Source organism: Rhinatrema bivittatum, chromosome 1, assembly GCF_901001135.1.
Source record: "Rhinatrema bivittatum chromosome 1, aRhiBiv1.1, whole genome shotgun sequence".
Classification (NCBI taxonomy): Eukaryota; Metazoa; Chordata; class Amphibia; order Gymnophiona; family Rhinatrematidae; genus Rhinatrema; species Rhinatrema bivittatum.
In genome coordinates, this window is record NC_042615.1 from 483,538,407 (window position 1) to 483,558,769 (window position 20,363).

Below are 20,363 nucleotides of genomic sequence, written 5' to 3' on the forward strand. Positions count from 1 at the left end.
ATAAGTAGCCAATTACAGTAATTCAAAGTGTTCATATATCATACATTTAGCAATGAAATGAGAGCATACAAGAGGGGCCTCCCCTCCATGAACTTTCCCATCAGGTGACATTAGCATATATGGGTCCCTTCTGAACCCAAGGTACCTGGTCAGCAGTGGAAAGGCAGTTTCAAATGAACCTGTTGGAACTACTAGTGATTAGACACATCTGACAACCAAGTAGCCATGTTCTATGCCAACAAGCAAGAGGGCACGAGATCATGGACTCTCTGCCACGAGACCATAAAAATATGGGAATGGGCATGCAACCGTCAAGCTGTTCTGCAACTGACCTACCTTCCAGGAATTTCCAACACATTAGCAGATTGCCTCAGCAGGGTGTTTCGCCTTCATGAATAGTCCCTATAATCACTCTATTGCTGACCAGCTGTTCAACCTTTGGGGGGAATCCCTCAATTAACCTCTTTGCATTAGAGGAAAACAGAAAAGTAGAAAGATTTTGTTCCATTCTGCCCAGCTAGCTTAGGTCTGTTCAAAGTGTTTTTCTGTGCACCTGGAATTCAGATCTCATATGCTTTTCCATTGATTCTGCTGATAACCAAGACAATGCAAAAAGTGAAACCAAAAGAGTCTCTCTGTCTTCAGCTTCATCAGTGGAACTCTCTAGTAAGGCAGACGCATTCAATGGAGAATCTGATATCAAGGATGGAATGCGTCCTTCCTTCTCTGAACTGGCAAAAAATAAGCTTTACCAATAGGTGGACAGGTCTCGGCTGGTAAATACAGAATTTCAGTAAAATATTTTTTCAACTGATCACTAACAGGAATCCCAGATATCTTTGAAAAGCTTAAAAATCACAAATTCAATCATCTTGAGAAATTTTCAAGCTGTTCAATTTTCCTATGAACAGTTTTTACCTTGAATTAAGGCAACATATACTTTCTGAATTTCCTGCACTTGTTTTTTCATATTATCCACCTTAGTATCAATCGAATATAGCTTTGCGAATGAACCTAACGAAGTTTAGAAACCATTTTTACTAGTAAACGAAAATCAGAAGCACAGTTAGATATTGCCGAGACCACATGCACTAATACAGTCCAGAGAGTATCGAGAGAAACTTCTCCCGGCCTTACCAGCAGATCTAGAGGGCAACTCAGGAGAGAAACAGAAGAGTCTCCAGGTCAAGAACTTCACGGGTCACTGCCCTCATCCCCCATTTATCTGATGACCTCTCGCCAAAATGATTCTTCTCTGGCAACAGCCCCTCCCCAAGACTACAACCGTCACGTCATCGGCCTGCGATGGTCTCAACAACACTGCAGTCACAGAGCACCCCAGATGGGTTGGAGGAAGGCGTTCAGGGGGACTCAAGAGTAACATCCAGCAGATCTAATGGTCCCTTGGTAAGATCCGCAATGGAACTTTCACCCCCTTAACATAACAGATAACAACAGAAAAATACTAACCTGCTATTAATTAAGTTGACTTAGAAAATAGCCACTGCTATTACTATCACCGGTAACATGGAATAGACTTAGTTTTTGGGCACTTGCCAGGTTCTTATGGCCTGGATTGGCCACTGTTGGAAACAGGATGCTGGGCTTGATGGACCCTTGGTCTGACCCAGTATGGCATTTTCTTATGTTCTTATGTTTAACCAACCCATGCAGCATGCCCAAGTCCACACTTCAGGAATACATCCCAGTTGCCAGTCAATGCTTATACGATATTGCTTCTTATTCAGGACAGTTTATATTATCCTCCTCATTGTGGGCAGATGAGCCTACAAGATTTTCCATTTAGTTCACACCACAGCGCCCTTTTCTTCCTACGTCTATCCACAAAGATGTATAATAATATAAATAGTTATTAACACTAGCATCCTCTGCATAGCCTGCCAGACAGACTCAGCTAAGTGAATGCCTGCATTTCTGAGGACTTCTAGTTATTACTGTACTTGCAACCAGACAGACAGACCCAGCTGTTTTTGTTTTTTTTTTAGGTGTTCTTTCTGCAAGAAAATGCCTTATGTCCTGGTCATATCTATCCCGATCCCCCATTGTACTATTTCAGAGCCAAATACGTGGGGGCACTGTGGCAGGGGCAAACTGAGTGCCCAACATCCATAGTTATAGAGCTTGCAGATGGATACACCTGTCTGCTGACTTGGGGAGACCGACTGCTAGATGATGCTTTCCTTGGGGAAACCGTAGTGTGCCAGCACTGGAGCTATGGAGCTAGCGGTTGGCCTATAGCATTATGCGCATGGTCGACTTGGACGGTAAGGAGAGGACACTGCCAGCTTTTCGACCAAGGCTTCAAGATCAAAAGAACACCAATTTAATCTGTACGCTTTCTGGGTGTATAGCCTTTCCAGTTTGTCAATTTCCCATACAGCACAGACCAAGGAAAGCAGCATGTGAATACAGACTTTTTAGCCTGCAACAGACGGAGCCAAATTAGCATCATATTTGTGAATACATATATCCTGAGGGAGGAGGTATGTGACAGAGCCTTAATGAATACAGACAAGCAAACCAGAGAAGGCAAAGAATAAAACAAGACCCGCAAGGAGAAAAAAAAAAAAGGAAAGGTACAGATTAAATTGTACAACACAAAAAAAAAAAAAGGGCGGAAGAAGGAAAAAAAAAGGGCATCCCTGGGGTGTGCAGCCTGGGGAGATAGCAGGACCAAGTTTTGTTCATGCCATCCACGCCCAGCTGGGCCTATAAAGGCACAGATAGCAAAGAGGAAAGAATGGTACAATCCCAGTGAAGGGTGTGAGAAAGTCAAGAAATCCAGAAGCAACCTAGCGAAAGGAGCCAAAGGACTTAAGGAAGCGGAGCGGACAGAAGGGACCTATGGACCTCCAGAGAGAGCAGGGTCCAGGAGGGCCCTAATGGAGGCCGAGGCTGGAACTCCAGGCAAGGGGCCTGAAAGGCGTGCAGAAGTACCCGAGAGACCCAGACCCAGCTGTTAAAATGCTACTGCCAGTGCTTCACCGAGACCAGACACCCCCGAGTGGAACCGACAGGTCTGGAAAGAGGGAGCCACGACTTGCTCTGTGTGCGTGAGCTAGCAACAGTAAGACTATGACCGATTTAACAGCGCTGACGTCTTGCACTCTTATCATCTGGGGAGCTTCTTTCACTGGTGAGGCATGTCCCAGCGCACCCCACGGAAGGCTTTTCTCTGTCATTAATGTAGTGCACACACTGTGGCGGAGCTACGGGCTGTCATTTTATACAGGAAGGGACTATGCGTTCCCTGGGAGATAAGCCTCCAGTGCTCTAACAAGGCTTGTTTTTTTTCATTCTTAAGTAACCTTATTTAGAAGTGCTGGCCTCTGAAACACCAAATGCCTGTTAGTTTTATTTAACAAACTCAAAATAGCAGGGGAAAGACACTAGTGCCACTCCAGCTAAATAGAGTGCTGGGAGATCAGAGTGGGTGAGGAATAAGGCAGCAGCAGCAGCAGCAAAAGGGAAAGTGGGGGACAATGAAGTCAGGGGGAGGAGAAAATGAAAGATGGAGAGAGAGAGAGAGAACAAAATATGGAGAGACAGTAAGAGAAAGAGAGAGAGCATACCCTGAAGAAAGAGAGATCTAAATTAAGGGTCTTCTGTGTAGTAAACCCCTCAGTAAAGTCTAGTACTAAAATTGTTCAATAGCATAATTCAATCTAGTCTCCTATATGGGAGGGAAGTTTGAGGTCCACCATTAAACCAAAACAACACAGAATGGCACAGAAGCTCAGAAGAAACCCTCCAGTTCTGCAAACAGATTTTTTTGCATCCACAGAAACTTCCCCAATGATGGGTGCAGAGCAGAACTAGCACACTTCCCCCTTATTACTCACCCTACAAAAAAAAGAATATTCAGATTCTGGTGTCACCTCATTTAACAGCAACATGGACTCCCTCCACTACTTTTCAGCACTTTGTGCTGCAAAAAACATCCTCAGCATCTATGTAGCAAATCTGCCATACCATAACAGCACTAACTCTCAGGATTCAAACAAGAACAATCCCATCTGTGAAGAGGCAGAGCTGCAAATACTGCAACAGGGCCTAGAACACCAATATACCCCTTATTGAGAGCTGTAAATAAGAAAATATAATAAGCTGAACTGCTATAGATACCTACATAGAAATTACATGCTAGCAGAATCCCTTCACCTCGGTCATACACTCAGAATACAGACAGACCCTCACCAAATATAGACTAAGAGCCTGATGTACAAAAGGTTTTTTTCCATTTTATGTTTATGAAGAAAACGTTTAGCACAAAGGCCCCTAAATGACCACAAATTAGAAACAGAAACATGTGGACAAAATCTGAACTGGAATCACCAAGCCAGAGCCAGTCTCTGCATGCAGTGCACCACTGGAGAACTAGAAACAGGAATGCATTTCCTCCCGTGCTATGCAAAACACAAAAGCCAGAGGAGATGCACATTTCCCCAAGCCAGCAAAAAAAAAAAAAAAAAAAAAAAAAAAAGACTTCCCACAAAAGAATGAGCCAGAAAAACTCCACATAATCCTGGGGGAAACAGGAGAAAGAGCAACTACAGCAGAAAAATATGTTGTATCCTGCCAACAGGCCAGAAGTGTAATCTGAACAGAGACAATATTAAGTATCACCAGAACCCGGGAATTGTCTTTGTATTGTGTATTAATTTCCTTTTTATCAATTTGAGGACAACTTTCACAGGGATTTAGTTGGGTAACCAAGTAGTTACCCAGCTAGATTGGCCTGATTGGTAATTGTGCCCCCCTGCAAGCCTGAAGTACATAGGGAACTTTCACACCATTTGTGTTCTTAGTCGGATTACAAAAATGCATCTCCGGGAGGGGGGGGGGGGGTAGGTCAGGGGAGTAAATAACATGTATATTTCACATGCACGAGTAGTGTTTTACTCCTGTTCCACCACCCGCAAATAAAGCAGGTGCAAAGTGCCACTGGCCCTTTTGTTCCCACAAACCTTGCAGGTAGTTTTTACAGGAAATCTCTCTGCCTCGATTCCCTCTGAAAATCAGCTATAAGGTCAATGGATAGGAAAACACCTCCCTACTTTGCAGCAATGCGGCTACTAAATATTGCCCTCTTTATGTAAAACTTTGGCAAACACATGTACAAACTGCTGTGCCTATAAACTCTCTTGATATCTGAATGCGGGAAAGAAGAGAAAAAAAAAAGAGTGATAGCAAAGACATGAAAGACGGAATAGGGAGAGAGGGAAGGAAGAAAACAAGGAGAAAGTGTGGGAAAAGGATGTGAAAGGAGAGTGGCAGCGCAGCCGAGAGGGGAGGAGGAGAAAAGGTGGACGAGAGAGAGAGATGGCAGGCGCACGCCTCCCTGGGAGCTGGCGAGGTCTGCGCGGCAGCGGGCGGCAGTGCTGAGTCCCTCCTTGGGGGACAAGGTTGCAGCAGTAAGGAGGGGGCCGCAGAAAAGGGTGCTCCTGCAACATAGCAGGAGCCAGCGGGTACACTGCAGCTGGCGGGGGACACTCCTGGGTGGAAATCCCCCCACACACACATATATACCACGGCCAACCCCGGCACCAGCCAAGCAACTTCCCTCACCGACATGCCGCCCCTTCCCGCAAACAGCTGCCAGGGTGCACCATGACATGCAGATACTGATTTACAAGAATCGGATCTCCTTGTGCCTTACTTACTTATTTATTTTATTATTTTATTTTATTTTAATAGCTCATATCCCGCCCACATTCAATACCGTTCGCAGTAGGGCGGGCACGGAGCAAACATACATAACCATAAAAAAAAAAAAGAAAAGAAAGGTCTCTATATATTCGAGATTCTTACGGGCATGTAGATATTTACGCATACGTCTAACATTTGAAATCACACCTACCCGGGCGCGCACAGTCTAATGCCCAACATAAACCTATACAGCTAAAAAAAAAGGACCTGTGTGTTCTCAGATGCTCCTGTACACTGAGTTATTCTTCTGTAGGGCATCTTGCTCTCCTCACCCTCCTTGATACGCGGGTTACGTCGTACAATTTTATATTAAGAATAAACACCTGTTCCCCACTGTCCCCCGTTTTGGTAATGGATAGCTGAAAACGTTCTGTTCGGGAGCTGGGTGGGGAGGGTATGTTGTGCCCCAGGCCCCTGCAGACACACTCACATGTAGAGAGCTGCCCTGGGTGAAAGCTTCTGTTGCGGCTGACGCTGCTTCCTCCAGCGGGGTTTCTTCTTCTGCTTCATCCTTCTCCCTTCCTCCCCCCACAGTTGTCCTCTACCCTGCCACAGGCCCAGGAAGGAAACACTTCAGCTGCCAGGACCCACTGCAGGCCCCAAGGGCCACAGGAAGCCAAGTGCTGTGCGCCACTGCCCTTGCAAACATGCAGTGAAAGTGCCTGCCTGCCTGCCAAGCCAGGGGAGCTGGAGGTGTTTGTGTTTGTGGTAAGACTCCCAAGTTTATTGCTAAGATCCCAGCTAACGCCCTCTCTCCCTAGTCCCTCCTCCCTAGCAGCCCTTTGCTAGCTGGGTCCCTCCTCTTCTATTCCTCCTTTCTCTCTTTCAGTCTACTCGTTGTTACACCTGGATCTTCACAAGCACCTCTGTGATACTCAGAGCTTGGAAATCTGACACAGACTCAGATTCAGGAAACTTTACAGGCTTCAACATTTGTAGATGTGTTGCCAAGTGATACATAACAAATATACAGTAGATATAACACACACACACATACACACACAAACCCCCAGGGCTAGCAGGAAACATATTTCCTTATTCCACTTACACTAGCCCAGTACAGAGAATTCTCACATATCTTGCCCTTATCCAGAGACATGCTGCACACCAGAGCACATTACCAAACAGTACAGAGAAGGGCTACAAAATAGTACAGAATCTGACCATTAGCCCTACGAAATGAGATTTAAGGACTTAAATATGTACATCCGACAGAACAGAGGGGTGGGGAAATACACTGGAGACATTCAAATACCTCAACGGTGTATGTAACGCACAAGAGTCGAGCACGTTCCGGTGGAAAGGAATTCCTAAGAGAAGGGGTCATGATCTGAGACTCACAAAGGGGTAGAATCAGGAGTAACATAATATTTCTTCACAGAAATGGGGGACGCAGAAGTGGAAAAGCCTCCCAGAGGAGGTGCAGGAAACCAAAACAAAAAAGCCTGAGATAAGTACAGAAGATCCTTGAGTATGAGCATGTGAGAGGAAAGCGTGAGAATGGAGAAATCACTTACCTGATAATTTCGTTTCCATTAGTGTAGACAGATGGACTCAGGACCAGTGGGTTATGCGCTCCCCTGCCATCAGATGGAGACAGAACAAGCTGACATCACAGTGTGTATACTCCTGCAGTGACCCCAGTTCTCTTCAAAAAAACAACTGTGGACAGACTAGCAAAAAACTTGATTAAAAACAGTTAACCATAACTGTACTCGACCAACTATAAACACTGAACTTGAATAAGAACATAGGTACCCCATTCTAGGGACTGGATGAACACTTACCAGTAATCCCTTGGGATCTGTATCCCTACAAGACGACCATGAACACAAGCAGTCAGCAGCCGAGGGCGGAAAGCTGAGTCCCTCTGTCTACACTAAGGAAAGCAAAATTATCAGGTAAGTAATTTCTCCATTTCCTAGCGTGTAGACATAGAAATGATGGCAGAAAAGGACCAAATGGTCCATCCAGTCAGCCCAGCAAGCTTATGGTAGTAACTGCAGGCCATACAAGCCACCTTTATAATTATCAGTTTCCCAGACTGTCAAAGTCAGGGCCCTTGTTGTTTGCTGTTTGAGTCCAAATCCATGTTACCTCTTTTCCCCCTGCCATTGAAGCAGAGAGCAATAATTGAGTTGCATCAACAGCATAAAGGTTTATTGGTTAAGGGTAGTAACCGCCACACCAGCAAGTTACCCCCATTCATTCTTCTTCATTCCCATCCTCTAGCCTTACGGAATCCACAGTGTTTATCCAACGCTCCTTTGAAATCGTTTACTGTTTTTGTCTTCGCCACCTCCTCTGGAAGGGCATTCCAGGCATCCACTACCCTTTTTATGAAGAAATATTTCCTGACATTGGTTCTGAGTCATCCTCCCTGTAGTTGCATTTCGTGACCCCTAATTCTACTGATTTCTTTCCAACAGAAAAGGTTTGTCGATGATTGTGCATCATTCAAACCTTTCAGATATCTGAAGGTTTTTATCATATTACCCCTGCACCTCCTCTCCTCTAGGGTATACATGTTTAGGACCTTCAACCTCTCCTCATAAGTCATTTGATAGAGACCTATCATCAATTTGGGCAACCTTCTCTGGTCCATCTCCATCTTGCCTCTGTCCTTTTGGAGTTACAGTCTCAAGAACTGAACACAGAGGACCTGCACAAGGGGATTATCACCTGCTTCTTCTTACTGGTTATTTCTCTCTCAATGTAGCCCCGCATTCTTCTGGCTTTTGCTATCGCCTTGTCACATTGCTTCGCCGTCTTCAGATTGCTAGACACTATCACTCCAAGGTCTCTCTATTGTTCCATGCTCAACAGCCCTTCACCCCCCATCACATACAGCTCTTTTGGATTACCACACCCCATATGCATGACTCTGCATTTCTTGGCATTGAAACCCAGCTACCATATCACCCACCGTTCAAGCTTCCTTAAATCATGTCTTATTCTCTCTACTACTTCTGGCGTATCCACTCTGATGTAGATCTTAGTATCATCTGCAAACAGACAAACTCTACCTTCTATCCCTTCCGTAATGTTGCTCACAAAGATATTGAATAGAACCAGTCCCAACACCGATCCCTGTGGCACTCCACTTAACACCGTTTTCTCTTCAGAGCAGGTTCCATTTACCATCACATGCTGTCTTCTATCCGTCAACCAGTTTGTAATCCATGCCACTACCTTGGCACTCACTCTCAAACTTCTCATTTTATTCACGAGTCTTCTATGTGGGACTCTATCAAAAGCTTCACTAAAATCCAAGTAAATTACTTCGAGCATTCTTCCCTTATCCAATTTCTAGTCACCAAATCAAAAAAATCAGATTCGTCTGACAGGACCTTCCCCTGGTGAATCCATGCTGTCTTTGATCGAGCAACTCACTGGATTGTAGGTAGTTCACTATCCTTTCCTTCAGCAGAGTCTCCATTAATTTTCCTACCACCAAGGTGAGGCTAACCGGCTTGTAGTTTCCAGCTTTCGCTCTGCTTCTACTTTTGTGAAGCGGGACCACCATCGCTCTTCTCTAATCACTCGGCACCACTCCTGTTTCCAAGGATCTATTGAACAGGTCACACGGTGGATGTTAGGGTTGTGGACCCAGCTCAGCTGGGGAACCCCCACAGGAACAGTCCAGGACTTCAAGGACAGACTAGTCTAGGGGCTCTTCCTCCTATACAGCCACCTTCCCCGCAGGTTGAGCCCTTGGGTTCTGGTGGACGGCAGCAGTTGAACAAGGGAGAGACCTAAATGCTAAAGCTGGACTGGAATCCATAGTGGAGGCAGAAGTCAGGCAGGAACAAAGAGGCAGGCTGCTAGGCTGTAGGCTGACAGGACTAGAGAGAGGATCCAGAGGAGACTTGGGATGCAGGCTGCAGAGCTGGAGGCTGTTGTCTGGTGGGTCTGAAGCTCAGGCAGAAACCAAGGTCTAGGATGGAACACTTGGACAGATCCAGCGAGTCAGAAATGTTCCCGACTGTACGGCCATTCTCACAGAGTGCAAGATTTCCATGCGAAAATGAATCACCCACAGATGATGGTTGATATTCTTAAGGTCCAGGATGGGACGAAAGGAACCTTCCTTCTTGGGCACAACAAAATTGATGGAATAGCGCCCCATATTTTCCTGAGACACAGGCATGGGAACCACAGCTTGCAGCTGCAGGAGCCTCAGAAGCGTAGACTCCACTGCCTGCTTCTTCTGCAGGTGACAAAAAGACACCATGAACACATCCCAAGGAATGCTGCGAAATTTCAGTGCATAGCTTTTCTGTACTACTTTCAGGACCCATTGATCCAACATGATCTAAACCCACCTTTGATAAAAGAGAGATAGGCATCCCCATATCTCCTCCTCCCGGTGGGTCAGCAAACCTAAATTGCGAAGCTCGGGACTGGCCACTGCCCGAACCCGTTCCTCTCTTGGATTGATGGGGACGAAAGGACTGAAAACCACCAAAAGACCGAGTCCTCTGAAAAGTCGGATTCCTGTAGGGACGAAAATATTTCAAGCCTCTGAGACAAGCCCTCACAGAAAAGAGGCACTGTAATTGCTTCTTATCCTCCGGTAACTGGGGAACTGGAGCTTCACCCCACTTACTAGCCAGTTTTTCCAACTCGCTCCCAAACAAGAGTAAGCCTTTAAAGGACATTTTCAAAAGATTAGCCTTGGAGGCTGCATCAACTGACCAGTTCCACAATCACAGCTGACATCTGGCCGCTACCACTGAAGCCACTCCTCTGGCCGAAGTACGGACCAAATCACAACCCGCATCTGCCAAAAAAGGCAGCCGCGGGTTCCATAATTGCTCTGGAATGCATCCCCGAATCATCCACCTCCTGACAGAGAAGCAAGCAAGAATGTGCCACAAGAGCACAACATGAAGTAATCTGCAAGGTCATAGCCACTGCATCAAAGGCCTGCTTAAGAATAGACTCAATCCGCCTATCATGCACATCCTTCAAGGCCGCTCCTCACTCCACGGGGATAGTTGTCCATTTAGGGTCGCACAGGCAAGTGCAAACTCTTTGGGAAAATGCAAACATTCCTTCACAGCTGGATCCAGAGGGTATAGGCCTTGCAATGCCCAACCCCCTTTGAAACTTGCCTCCGGGGTGTCCCATTCAAGGTCAATCAATTCTTGAATAACCTCCATAACAGGAAAAAAGCAAAAGACTTTATGTAAGGAAATCAAAATTGGATTCTTCTCAGCTCTGACATAGACTTTGCCCCGGGTACTTCCAGCATCTTCAAGGTCTGGGAAATCAGGGCCGGAAGTTCATCTTTATGAAAGAACCGCAACATAATTCGATACGTCTCCAAACCAGGAGGAATTTCCACATCTTCTAAAGAATCAGGATCCGACTCATCATCCGTGCCATCCGGGTCCGCACCTGGGATATCTGTGGCGAACCGAGGCATACCACGGCACTTAACCGTAGGACTGGAAGAGGGAGGGGCCACCGGCTGAGGGTCTGACCTGACAGGAGTGGCGAAGTGTAGGACTGCACTTGTACAGACTTGTAAACCCTGAAAAAAAACTCCACCCACGAAAAAGCAGCTAGATCCAGAACAAACCCAGAAGGTACTGGAGCAAGTCCAACTGAACTGCCATCTCCTGTGGAACAGCCAGTCAAGGGAGTACCAAGATCTCGTGCACTTCCAGCCAACGCCAGAACCAGGCCATCATCAGAGTAGGAAGATTCAGGCTTAGCAAACTCTGAGGAAGACAACTCTCCCTGCGCATCTGAACAGCGCTGACATGTTGGAAGACAGGTCAGGCTGAAAAGCCGTAATATGACAGGCAACACAAAGAGAAAGGCGCTTAGACTTCTTATTTACCAGCGCCATGAGCAGCGGTAACTCACGTTTGAAAAATTATACACATAAATTTCAGGCGCCCCTGAATTAAGCTCAGCAAGGTGCATGCCAACTAGTGCACCTAACTAGAATGGATTACCATGCTCAAAAAAAGTTATGTGCATAAAAATTGTGCCTAATGCGACGTGCACAACATATGCACAGAGCCGAGGCACTGTGCACACCGATGTCCTGTAGAGGGCAATAAGACACGCACAGGAGCAAGTGAAAATGCTGCAACGGCCTACCATGCGGTGCGCAGAGAAAAGCCTGAAATGCAGGGCCTAGTCCACCAGAACCGCTCAACCAGCCAGGCTGCACAGGTCCCTTAGCCCCAACAGGAGCAGGAACAACGTTCGTATGGCTCGTCGAGCATGGAGACCGAAGGAAGGCTTAAAACCCCCTAACTGTATCTGTAAGCAAAACTTTTGTTTTTGGTTTTTTTTTTAAACTTACCGGCGCTCATTGCTTATCAGCTGAGTACAGAGACGGTCTCCAGCTGCAGGGGGAGAGGGCAATTGCCGTCACTGCTGCACTCGGCCTCCTGCACCTGTTGCCTTTCAGCTGCACAAGCAGCTAAGTCCATGCCAGTAACAGGCTACTGGACCAAGGCACACATCTGAGGGACCACGGAAATCACCCCAGGAATTTCTCAACTGGGGGGACGGACCTTTAGGTATCAACGCAGGAGAACGGAGCTTTCGTTTCTCAATTTAAAATTCTCCTTCCAAACTTCCCAGGAATCCCCATAGGCAGATGCACTCCCACCATCTGCTAGAGTATATATATTGTGACATCAGCTTGCTCCGGCTCCATCTGCTGGCAGGTGAGCATAACGTACTGGTCCTGAGTCCATCTGTCTACACGCTAGGAAACGGGTAGACTTTCATGGGCCCTTGTGATCCTTTTCTGGCATCATTTTGTAAGTCTCTGTGTATGGTATTATTGCCCATTCCCAACTGCATCCCCCCTTTTTTTTTTTTTCTGTTTCAAGAGGAGGAAAGTCTGGTCTGTGCAACCCGGGGCTGGACAGACTTTACATAGGCTAACACTTCACACGGCAGAATTATCTATTCCACACTCCCTCTATCCAAAAGGAAAAGACAGCAAGGAAGGGAGAGAGAGGAAGGGAAGGAAAGATGAGAGAAGAGGTAGATAAAAGGAAAGATACAAGCGCACTTAAAGGAGGAAGAAGAAAGTGACGGACAGGAGGGAGACGAGAATGGAGAGAAGAGAGAGGAAAGGCACAGAGAGAGCGACACACACACACACACACTCGGAGATATACAAACACACACTGTATTTATTTATAGGCATAAAACCTCCAGTCCCTCGTCAGCAGGCAGGAAGGACGGTTTGCCAGGACTGTTCTTCTTCTGCCTGGTTTTTCCCACGCTGTTGCCTCAAATACTGCCGGCAATTTTTGGGAGACGGCATAGTTTGGCTTGCCAGTTAAACATCTCTGAGGGGGACCCCCGCCAGCCACAGAAAACACACACAAATAGCAAATAAAAATAAATAAATAAAACCATCTCGCCCAACGATTCCCCTCTGACAGATATGCATATACAGTATATAGACATTACATGAGCAGACACACATGTATATAAGCGCAAATATCGATATGCATGCACGTATGCCAAAATCCCAAGGAAAAAACAGTGGTGATAATACTTTTACATTGATTGAAAATGCAGCACACTATATAAGAGATCATAAGAACTTTCAAGTACAACAAGGGAAAGATAACACATATCAAACCGCTGAATTTATAATCAACTTTTTTTTTATTTTGGTGATATTTTTAACTTTGCAAATTTAATTAAAAAAAAACCTCCCCCCCAATTCAGGATAGGATGAGGTCAAAATTCAGTGGAAAAACTTGCAACTTAATATTGTCACATATATATGTTTATGACAGGGCACACGCATAGTGAAGTGATATGAAGACTTGGGCCCTAGCAATGAGACACTGATTTTACAACCAAAGACTCAGGAATACTGAAGCTTCTCACACAGCTCCAGTGAGATCTTATCGCTTTTGCCAGTGAACCCCTGCTCTCCCAAGGATAGGTAGCAGCACGCGGGGCTCCGCGCAAACCATAAATAAGCTCCTTATTGCTTTTTACGCCTCTCTAGTTTCAGTCTTAACAACACTGTACGATATGAGGATAATTCTCCGACAGCCCGAGTAGCGGTAACATCTGCCTGTGCATCGCACACTGCACACGCACACAGGGCCAGATTTTAAAAAGCATTTACATGCGTAAATCTGGGTTTTACGCATGTAAATGCACTTTACTCGAGTAAGTGGGCTTTTGAAAATTGCTACAATATATGCCATTGAATCGTCCATAGGATTTATTCACATAAGTGCACTTTACGTGAGTAAATGGCTTTTGAAAATTACTACAATAGTAGTTACATTTATGCGCGTAACTCCTTTGAAAACTACCCCCACTGTCTTTATCAAGAAGTTTCAAAAGTGAACTTGCACGCGTTAAAGTCTGCGGGCAATCAGAGAGATCCACGCGCGTAGTGTTCCACCTCCTCTTTGGAGGGTGTGACGTACGCACGTGGCTTTTTAAAATCCAAAAGTATGCAGATGATCGCCAGCTCCGCTCCCCCAGGATGCCACTGCTCAGTTTGTGTAAAAGTAAAGCAGTGAAACCGGATTATGCAAGCACTTTTATGTGAACAGAGCCCCAGACAATTCTGCGACAGCCATTTACGAGTAGAAAACCAGGTTTTATGCACAGAAATAACTTTGGGAATGACCCCTCCTCCCATGAGCTTCCTTGGGGGGGGGGGGGGGCTGTTATATAAACCTTCTCCCTGCTTTCAGCTTAAGCCCCTTCTGAAACCAAGATGGGGAAGTGACGCAAACTAGGGAAGCCGGAGAGCCCATGGAGGGGGGATGAGGGAGGGGCATCTCGGCATCAATACTGCCAGCTAAACACAACGCGCAAAGGGTAGGCCGTGCTTGCATTAGCCCTTCTCACTACTGTAGGAATATCCTGAAGCAGCTGGATGAAAGAACTCATTCTGCCGAGTCTAATCATCAAGCAGCAACCATGCACAACAGTGGTATACTGATAAGCCCTCAGATCAGACAGCACAGGTCTTTGATTCTGCACTGAGGAGCATTAATAGGATCTTGTAAAACAAGTGAACCCTGTTCCCCCCATCCAAGCAGAAACTCATCCTCCAGGTTCAGCCTCCCTGCCCGCACGAGCTCAGTAGAGCTGACAAGTGGCCTGGTTTCTGGAGGGAAAGCTTTCAAGCTATCTCTTTTTTTTTTTTTTTTTAAACTCACAACCAAGTGGACTGTGGGACTTTATAGTCCCTGCTTCATCTATGGCTGGGGCGGCCAACTCCTCTCCTCGTGAGCCACAAACGGGTCTGGTTTTCAGGATACCCACACTGATTATGCATGAGAGAGATTTGCACGCAATGCAGGCAGTGCATGCAAATCTTTCCCAATGCATATTTATTGTGGATAGCCTGAAAACCAGGCCTGTTTTTTTAGTCTTGAGGACAAGGGCTGGCCACCCCTGATCTATGGGAAATCAGCGCCAGTCCAGGAGAGAGGGGTGCCAGCATGGCCATTTGGCTAGGGCCTACAATGTTCAAGGGGGCCTCCTTTTGTTGGGCAAAATTTAAAAAAAAAAACAACTAAATATATCTATTTCTAACATGTATAAATAGAAATTTCAATTGTAATTGAAGAATTTGCTAACAAAAAAGCTCGTAAAGCCTTCTTAAATAAATACAAATTATTTGGGAAATTTAGAAAACGATTTATCTCATTAAGTATCACATCAGAACCTTACATAGGGGCCTACTTTTCTTAGCTGGCACGGGCCTAATTCCTGCTCTCTCTGGCCCAGATCAGCACCACAGGTACCAGAATACACTGGAGGAGTTGGGGTGAAGGGAGGTAAATAATCGGTCTTAAGTTTCCATCTTTTAACACCTGGAGGTTCAGCTGTGTATACAAACTGGAAAAGAATCCCAGAAGTAGCAGAAGGGACTTCAGAGTTCAATGCAAGCTATGCAGAAGACCCCATGCAACTAACAGGAAGGAAGGTGGTAGCATCACATTGCTCAGGATAATGGTATGTAAACCTTGAATTTAGGGCCTGCAGCTTCATAGCTTCTTAAATCATAACTTTCAGACTTTCCTATATTCCCAGAAGAAGGAGCGCACCCACTGAAACTGACTCTAATCCAGTGGCTCCCAAACCTGTCCTGACCCCCATAGCCCACATGAGATAGATTTGTATATATTGGGTCTCAAAACTATGAAAATATATTTCATGCATATTCACGGTCGATATCCCAACTGGTTGAGCAATCAGTAGGACATGGCAAAGGCCAAAGGCTGACAGATGGACGTATACATGAGCCAGGGCTTACCCTAGGAGGAGTGTGGGGGGCCTGGGGCAATTCAGCTGGAGCAGATCCCCCCTCCCCCAAAGACTGAAGAATTGGGGAGAGTTGATTCCCCATCTGAGATAATGAAAAAGAAGGTGGGGAGCATTGCACCTTGAATACTGTGTACAATTCTGGTCACCGCATCTCAAAAAAGATATAATTGCGCTGGAGAAGGTACAGAGAAGGGCTACCAAAATGATAAGGGGAATGGAACAGCTCTCCTATGAGGAAAGACTAAAGAGGTTAGGACTGTTCAGCTTGGAGAAGAGATGGCTGAGGGGGGATATGATAGAGGTGTTTAAAATCATGAGAGGTCTAGAACGGGTTAATGTGAATCGGTTATTTACTCTTTCGGATAATAGAAAGACTAGGGGACACTCCATGAAGTTAGCATGGGGCACATTTAAAACTAATCGGAGAAAGTTCTTTTTTACTCAACGCACAATTAAACTCTGGAATTTGTTGCCAGAGGATGTGGTTAGTGCAGTTAGTATAGCTGTGTTTAAAAAAGGATTGGATAAGTTCTTGGAGAAGTCCATTACCTGCTATTAATTGAGTTGACTTAGAAAATAGCCACTGCTATTATTAGCAATGGTTACATGGAATTGACTTAATGTTTGGGTACTTGCCAGGTTCTTATGGCCTGGATTGGCCACTGTTGGAAACAGGATGCTGGGCTTGATGGACCCTTCGTCTGACCCAGTATGGCATGTTCTTATGTTTCTGGCCCACTGGTGCTCGAGCGATGTCAAATGTCCAAGGAGGGGATTTCGCAGGGTCTTTAGAAGCATGAAGTCTGGGGAAGTTGATCCAATTTGTCCCCCCCCCCCCCCCACCTCCCACTCCCCCAAAGATAGCCCTGCACTCAGCAGATGAGTGACGGACAGATTTGTACCATATACCTCCACGTCATAGAGGACAAACTGAGCCAGCCCTAGGTTTACTCCACTGCATGTGTAGAGAAGCACTTCTCATTTACTTATAGAGCTCCATAAGAAGAGCAGGAGTGTATGTCTGTGCGTGCAGTGGAGTTAAAACCAGGCGTGCCTCAGCTTGTGCTCCATGATGTGGAGTTATATGGTCACCCAGGACTGCCTACCTCACAAACAGGCCGATACAGTAAAGTTCGCGGGAGAGCGGGTGAGCGCCCGCTCTCCTGGTGCGCACACAGGCCAGTGCCCTGTGTGCGCGATTCAGTAAACTAAAATATGTAAATTAGGGCCGGCGGTAAAAAGAGGCGCTAGGGACACTAGCGCGTCCCTAGCGCCTCTTTTTGGACAGGAGCAGCGGCTGTCAGCGGGTTTGACAGCCGACGCTCAATTTTGCCGGCGTCAGTTCTCGATCCCGCTGACAGCCATGGGTTTGGAAACCGGACGCCGGCAAAATTGAACATCCAGTTTTCAAGCCGCGAGCCGATTTCAATTTTTTTTTTAAAACTTTTTTTTAACTTTCAGGAACTCCGACTCAATATCGCCATGATATTAAGTCGGAGGATGCACAGAAAAGCAGTTTTTACTGCTTTTCTGTGCACTTCCCCAGCGCCGGCAGAAATTAACGCCTACCTTTGGGTAGCTACTTGCTAACTTCATGGAGTGCCCCCTGGTCCTTCTATTATCTGAGAGACTAAATAACCGATTTACATTAACGTATTCAAGTCCTTTCATGATTTTGTAGACCTCTATCATAATCCCCCTCAGCCATCTCTTCTCCAAACTGAACAGCTCTAACTTCTTTAGCCTTTCCTCATAGAGCAGCCGTTCCATGCCCCATATCATTTTGGTCGCCCTTCTCTGCACTATGTCCTTTTTGAGATGCGGTGACCAGAATTGTACACAGTATTCAAGATGCGGTCTCACCATGGAGCGATACAGAGGCATTATGACATTTTCTGTTTTATTTGCCATTCCTTTCCTAATAATTCCTAACATTCTGTTTGCTTTTTGGATCGCCACAGCACATTGAGTAGACAATTTCAATGTATTATCCACTATGACGCCTAAATCTCTTTCCTGGGTGGTAGCTCCTAAGATGGAACCTAACATTGTGTAACTACAGCAAGGGTTATTTTTCCCTATATGCATCACTTTGCACTTGTCCACATTAAACTTCATCTGCCATTTGGACACCCAATCTTCCAGCCTCACAAGGTCCTCCTGCAATTCCTCACAATCCGCTTGAGATTTAACTACTCTGCATAATTTTGTGTCATCCAGATCATTTATAAATATATTACAAAGCACCGGTTCGAGTACAAATCCCTGAGGCACTCCACTGTTTACCGTTTTCCACTGTGTATATGACATACAAAATTGCAACTTGTGCATGTACTTCCAAACACTCCCCCTGAACGCCGGGAAATTCCTCTAATCTACCCTTCCCTCCCCCCACCCCCATTAAGATTTATGAGCCATACTCCAAGGATATGCATAAGGTTTATAAAATACATGTACATGCTACTTACATATATGCTATTTTTACATGTGCGTAATTCTTTGAAAATTTCCTCCCATAAGAGCAACAATAGAGGGTGTGTGTCTATAAATAGTTATTTACCCATATACAAAGCCATTATAATATATAAAGGCCTAAAAGCAAGGATAAGGTCTGATGGAGTGGATGCATGCTGATTATAGCTTGGGAGGTGCATGGAGGGAAGGCTGCATGTATTTTATACATACAAGATATATATATATATATATAGTGCATTGTGATTGTTGTAGATATTACATATAACATTCTATACTGTGCACAATCCCATTACATTACTAGAAGATATGCATTTTCTTCTGCACATACAGTATGTTTACAGCAGAGGATATTACATATTATGTAACTGCAGGCATCGTATATTTTTTTTACATCCTGTCCCGATTCTAACAACCCGACCCGAGAAAAGTGCGTGCAAGTGGCGGGATACTGAGCCCACACGCTCCTCCTGTACCTCCTGCCCGGACACTGCACGGCGGGCGGAGGGGCAGGGGCAGGGGGGGGGGGGGGTCTCTGTAGCTGCTCAGCCGCGGCCGCGCTCTCTCACCAGTGCCGGAGCTTCTGCTGGAGGAGGCTCGGGCTCTTGTCCGAGGCGCAGTGCAGGCACCACATGTCTGCGGCGCTCCCCGAGCTCTCAGCGCTGGCTTCTGCCGCCGGGCTCCCGCTCCTCTCCTCCGGCTCCGTCCCGGCTCTCCTCCGCCTCCCGATCCATGGCGCCCGCCGCTTCTGCTGCTGCGCGGGGAGGAAGGGAGGGAGTGGAGGGGCCGGAGCATCCCCCGCCCAGCGAGGCGGGGGCAGCACCCGCCGACCAGAGCCCGGCAGCCTGCCCAGCCCCAGCCAGACTTTCGGCCCCGATGAGAGCTTTGCAGGCTCCTGTCCAGATCCAGCAAAAAGTCCGGCATGGACCAGAGCGCTGCAGCTTCCCAACCACAGCCTGGCTCCAAGCCCACCCTGACCAGAGCTCGGCACCTAGCCCACCCTGGTCACAGAGTTCAGCATCCTCCCTGACCAATGCCTAGAGCCCAGCCCAGGCTTAACCAGAACCCAGCACCAAGTGTAGCTAGCCCTAATTACTGCTCTATACCCACTACTAAAATCTAGCACCTATGGCTGCCCAGACCTGACAATAGCTCTCTATCTAAAACAAATAGGGTCCTGCACCCAGTCCTGTCCAGCCCAATCCCAATCAGAGCTCCACACCCAGTCCTGTCCAGCAACCATCTCCAACAAGAGTTGTACAGCCAGCTAGTTGAATCTAAGACTGCATCTACTTGATCAGAGTCCTGCACCCAGCCTGGCCCAGACTAGAGCCCAGCACTCATTCAAACCCAGACTTAACCAGAGCTTAACATCCAAATCAGAATTCATCATCCAGCTTCATCCAATTCAGCAATGCACTGACCTGAATACAGCCTGGGAATACAGCCCAGTGCCAACCTAATCACTGCCCAGGACACCGTCCAGCCAGCACGGTATCCACCTACCGTAACTTCTGCTCCCTGACCAATCTATCCCAACACAAAGCTTACACAACCAGAGCCCAACACCCAACCCAGCACTTGTCCAAGCTCAGCACCCACCTGATCAGATACTGGCTCCAAATCTCAAGCCCAATGCCAGAATCATCTTTCCAAACACACCGGAGCTGTTCATGATCCATTGCCACAGTTGTACATTCTACAGGTCTAGTCCTACAGAGAACCAGAGTCTGTATAATCCCTCAGAATTGTTCACTCCTAACAGAATGTGTGTGTTATAAATACCAGGGTCTGCGTACTCCCTGGCACCGCTGAACCCAACATGATGTGTCCTGTGCAGACTGTGGTGACTGTACAATCTC

General features: G+C 46.4%; 1 protein-coding gene across 5 annotated transcripts in view; it reads right to left on the reverse strand.

The window, feature by feature from the left end:
* IQSEC2 (IQ motif and Sec7 domain 2) overlaps positions 1–20,363 on the reverse strand; it is a 415,732-nt gene that overhangs the window by 98,958 nt on the left and 296,411 nt on the right. Inside the window, exon 1 of one of the 5 annotated variants that reach the window (XM_029607450.1) lies at positions 19,071–19,242. The exons of the other annotated variants lie outside the window; for them this stretch is intronic. Coding sequence (XP_029463310.1) covers positions 19,071–19,135 — 65 coding nt within the window. The 5' untranslated portion in view covers positions 19,136–19,242. Of the gene's footprint in view, positions 1–19,070; positions 19,243–20,363 lie in introns of those variants that run through there. 5 annotated transcript variants of the gene reach the window in all.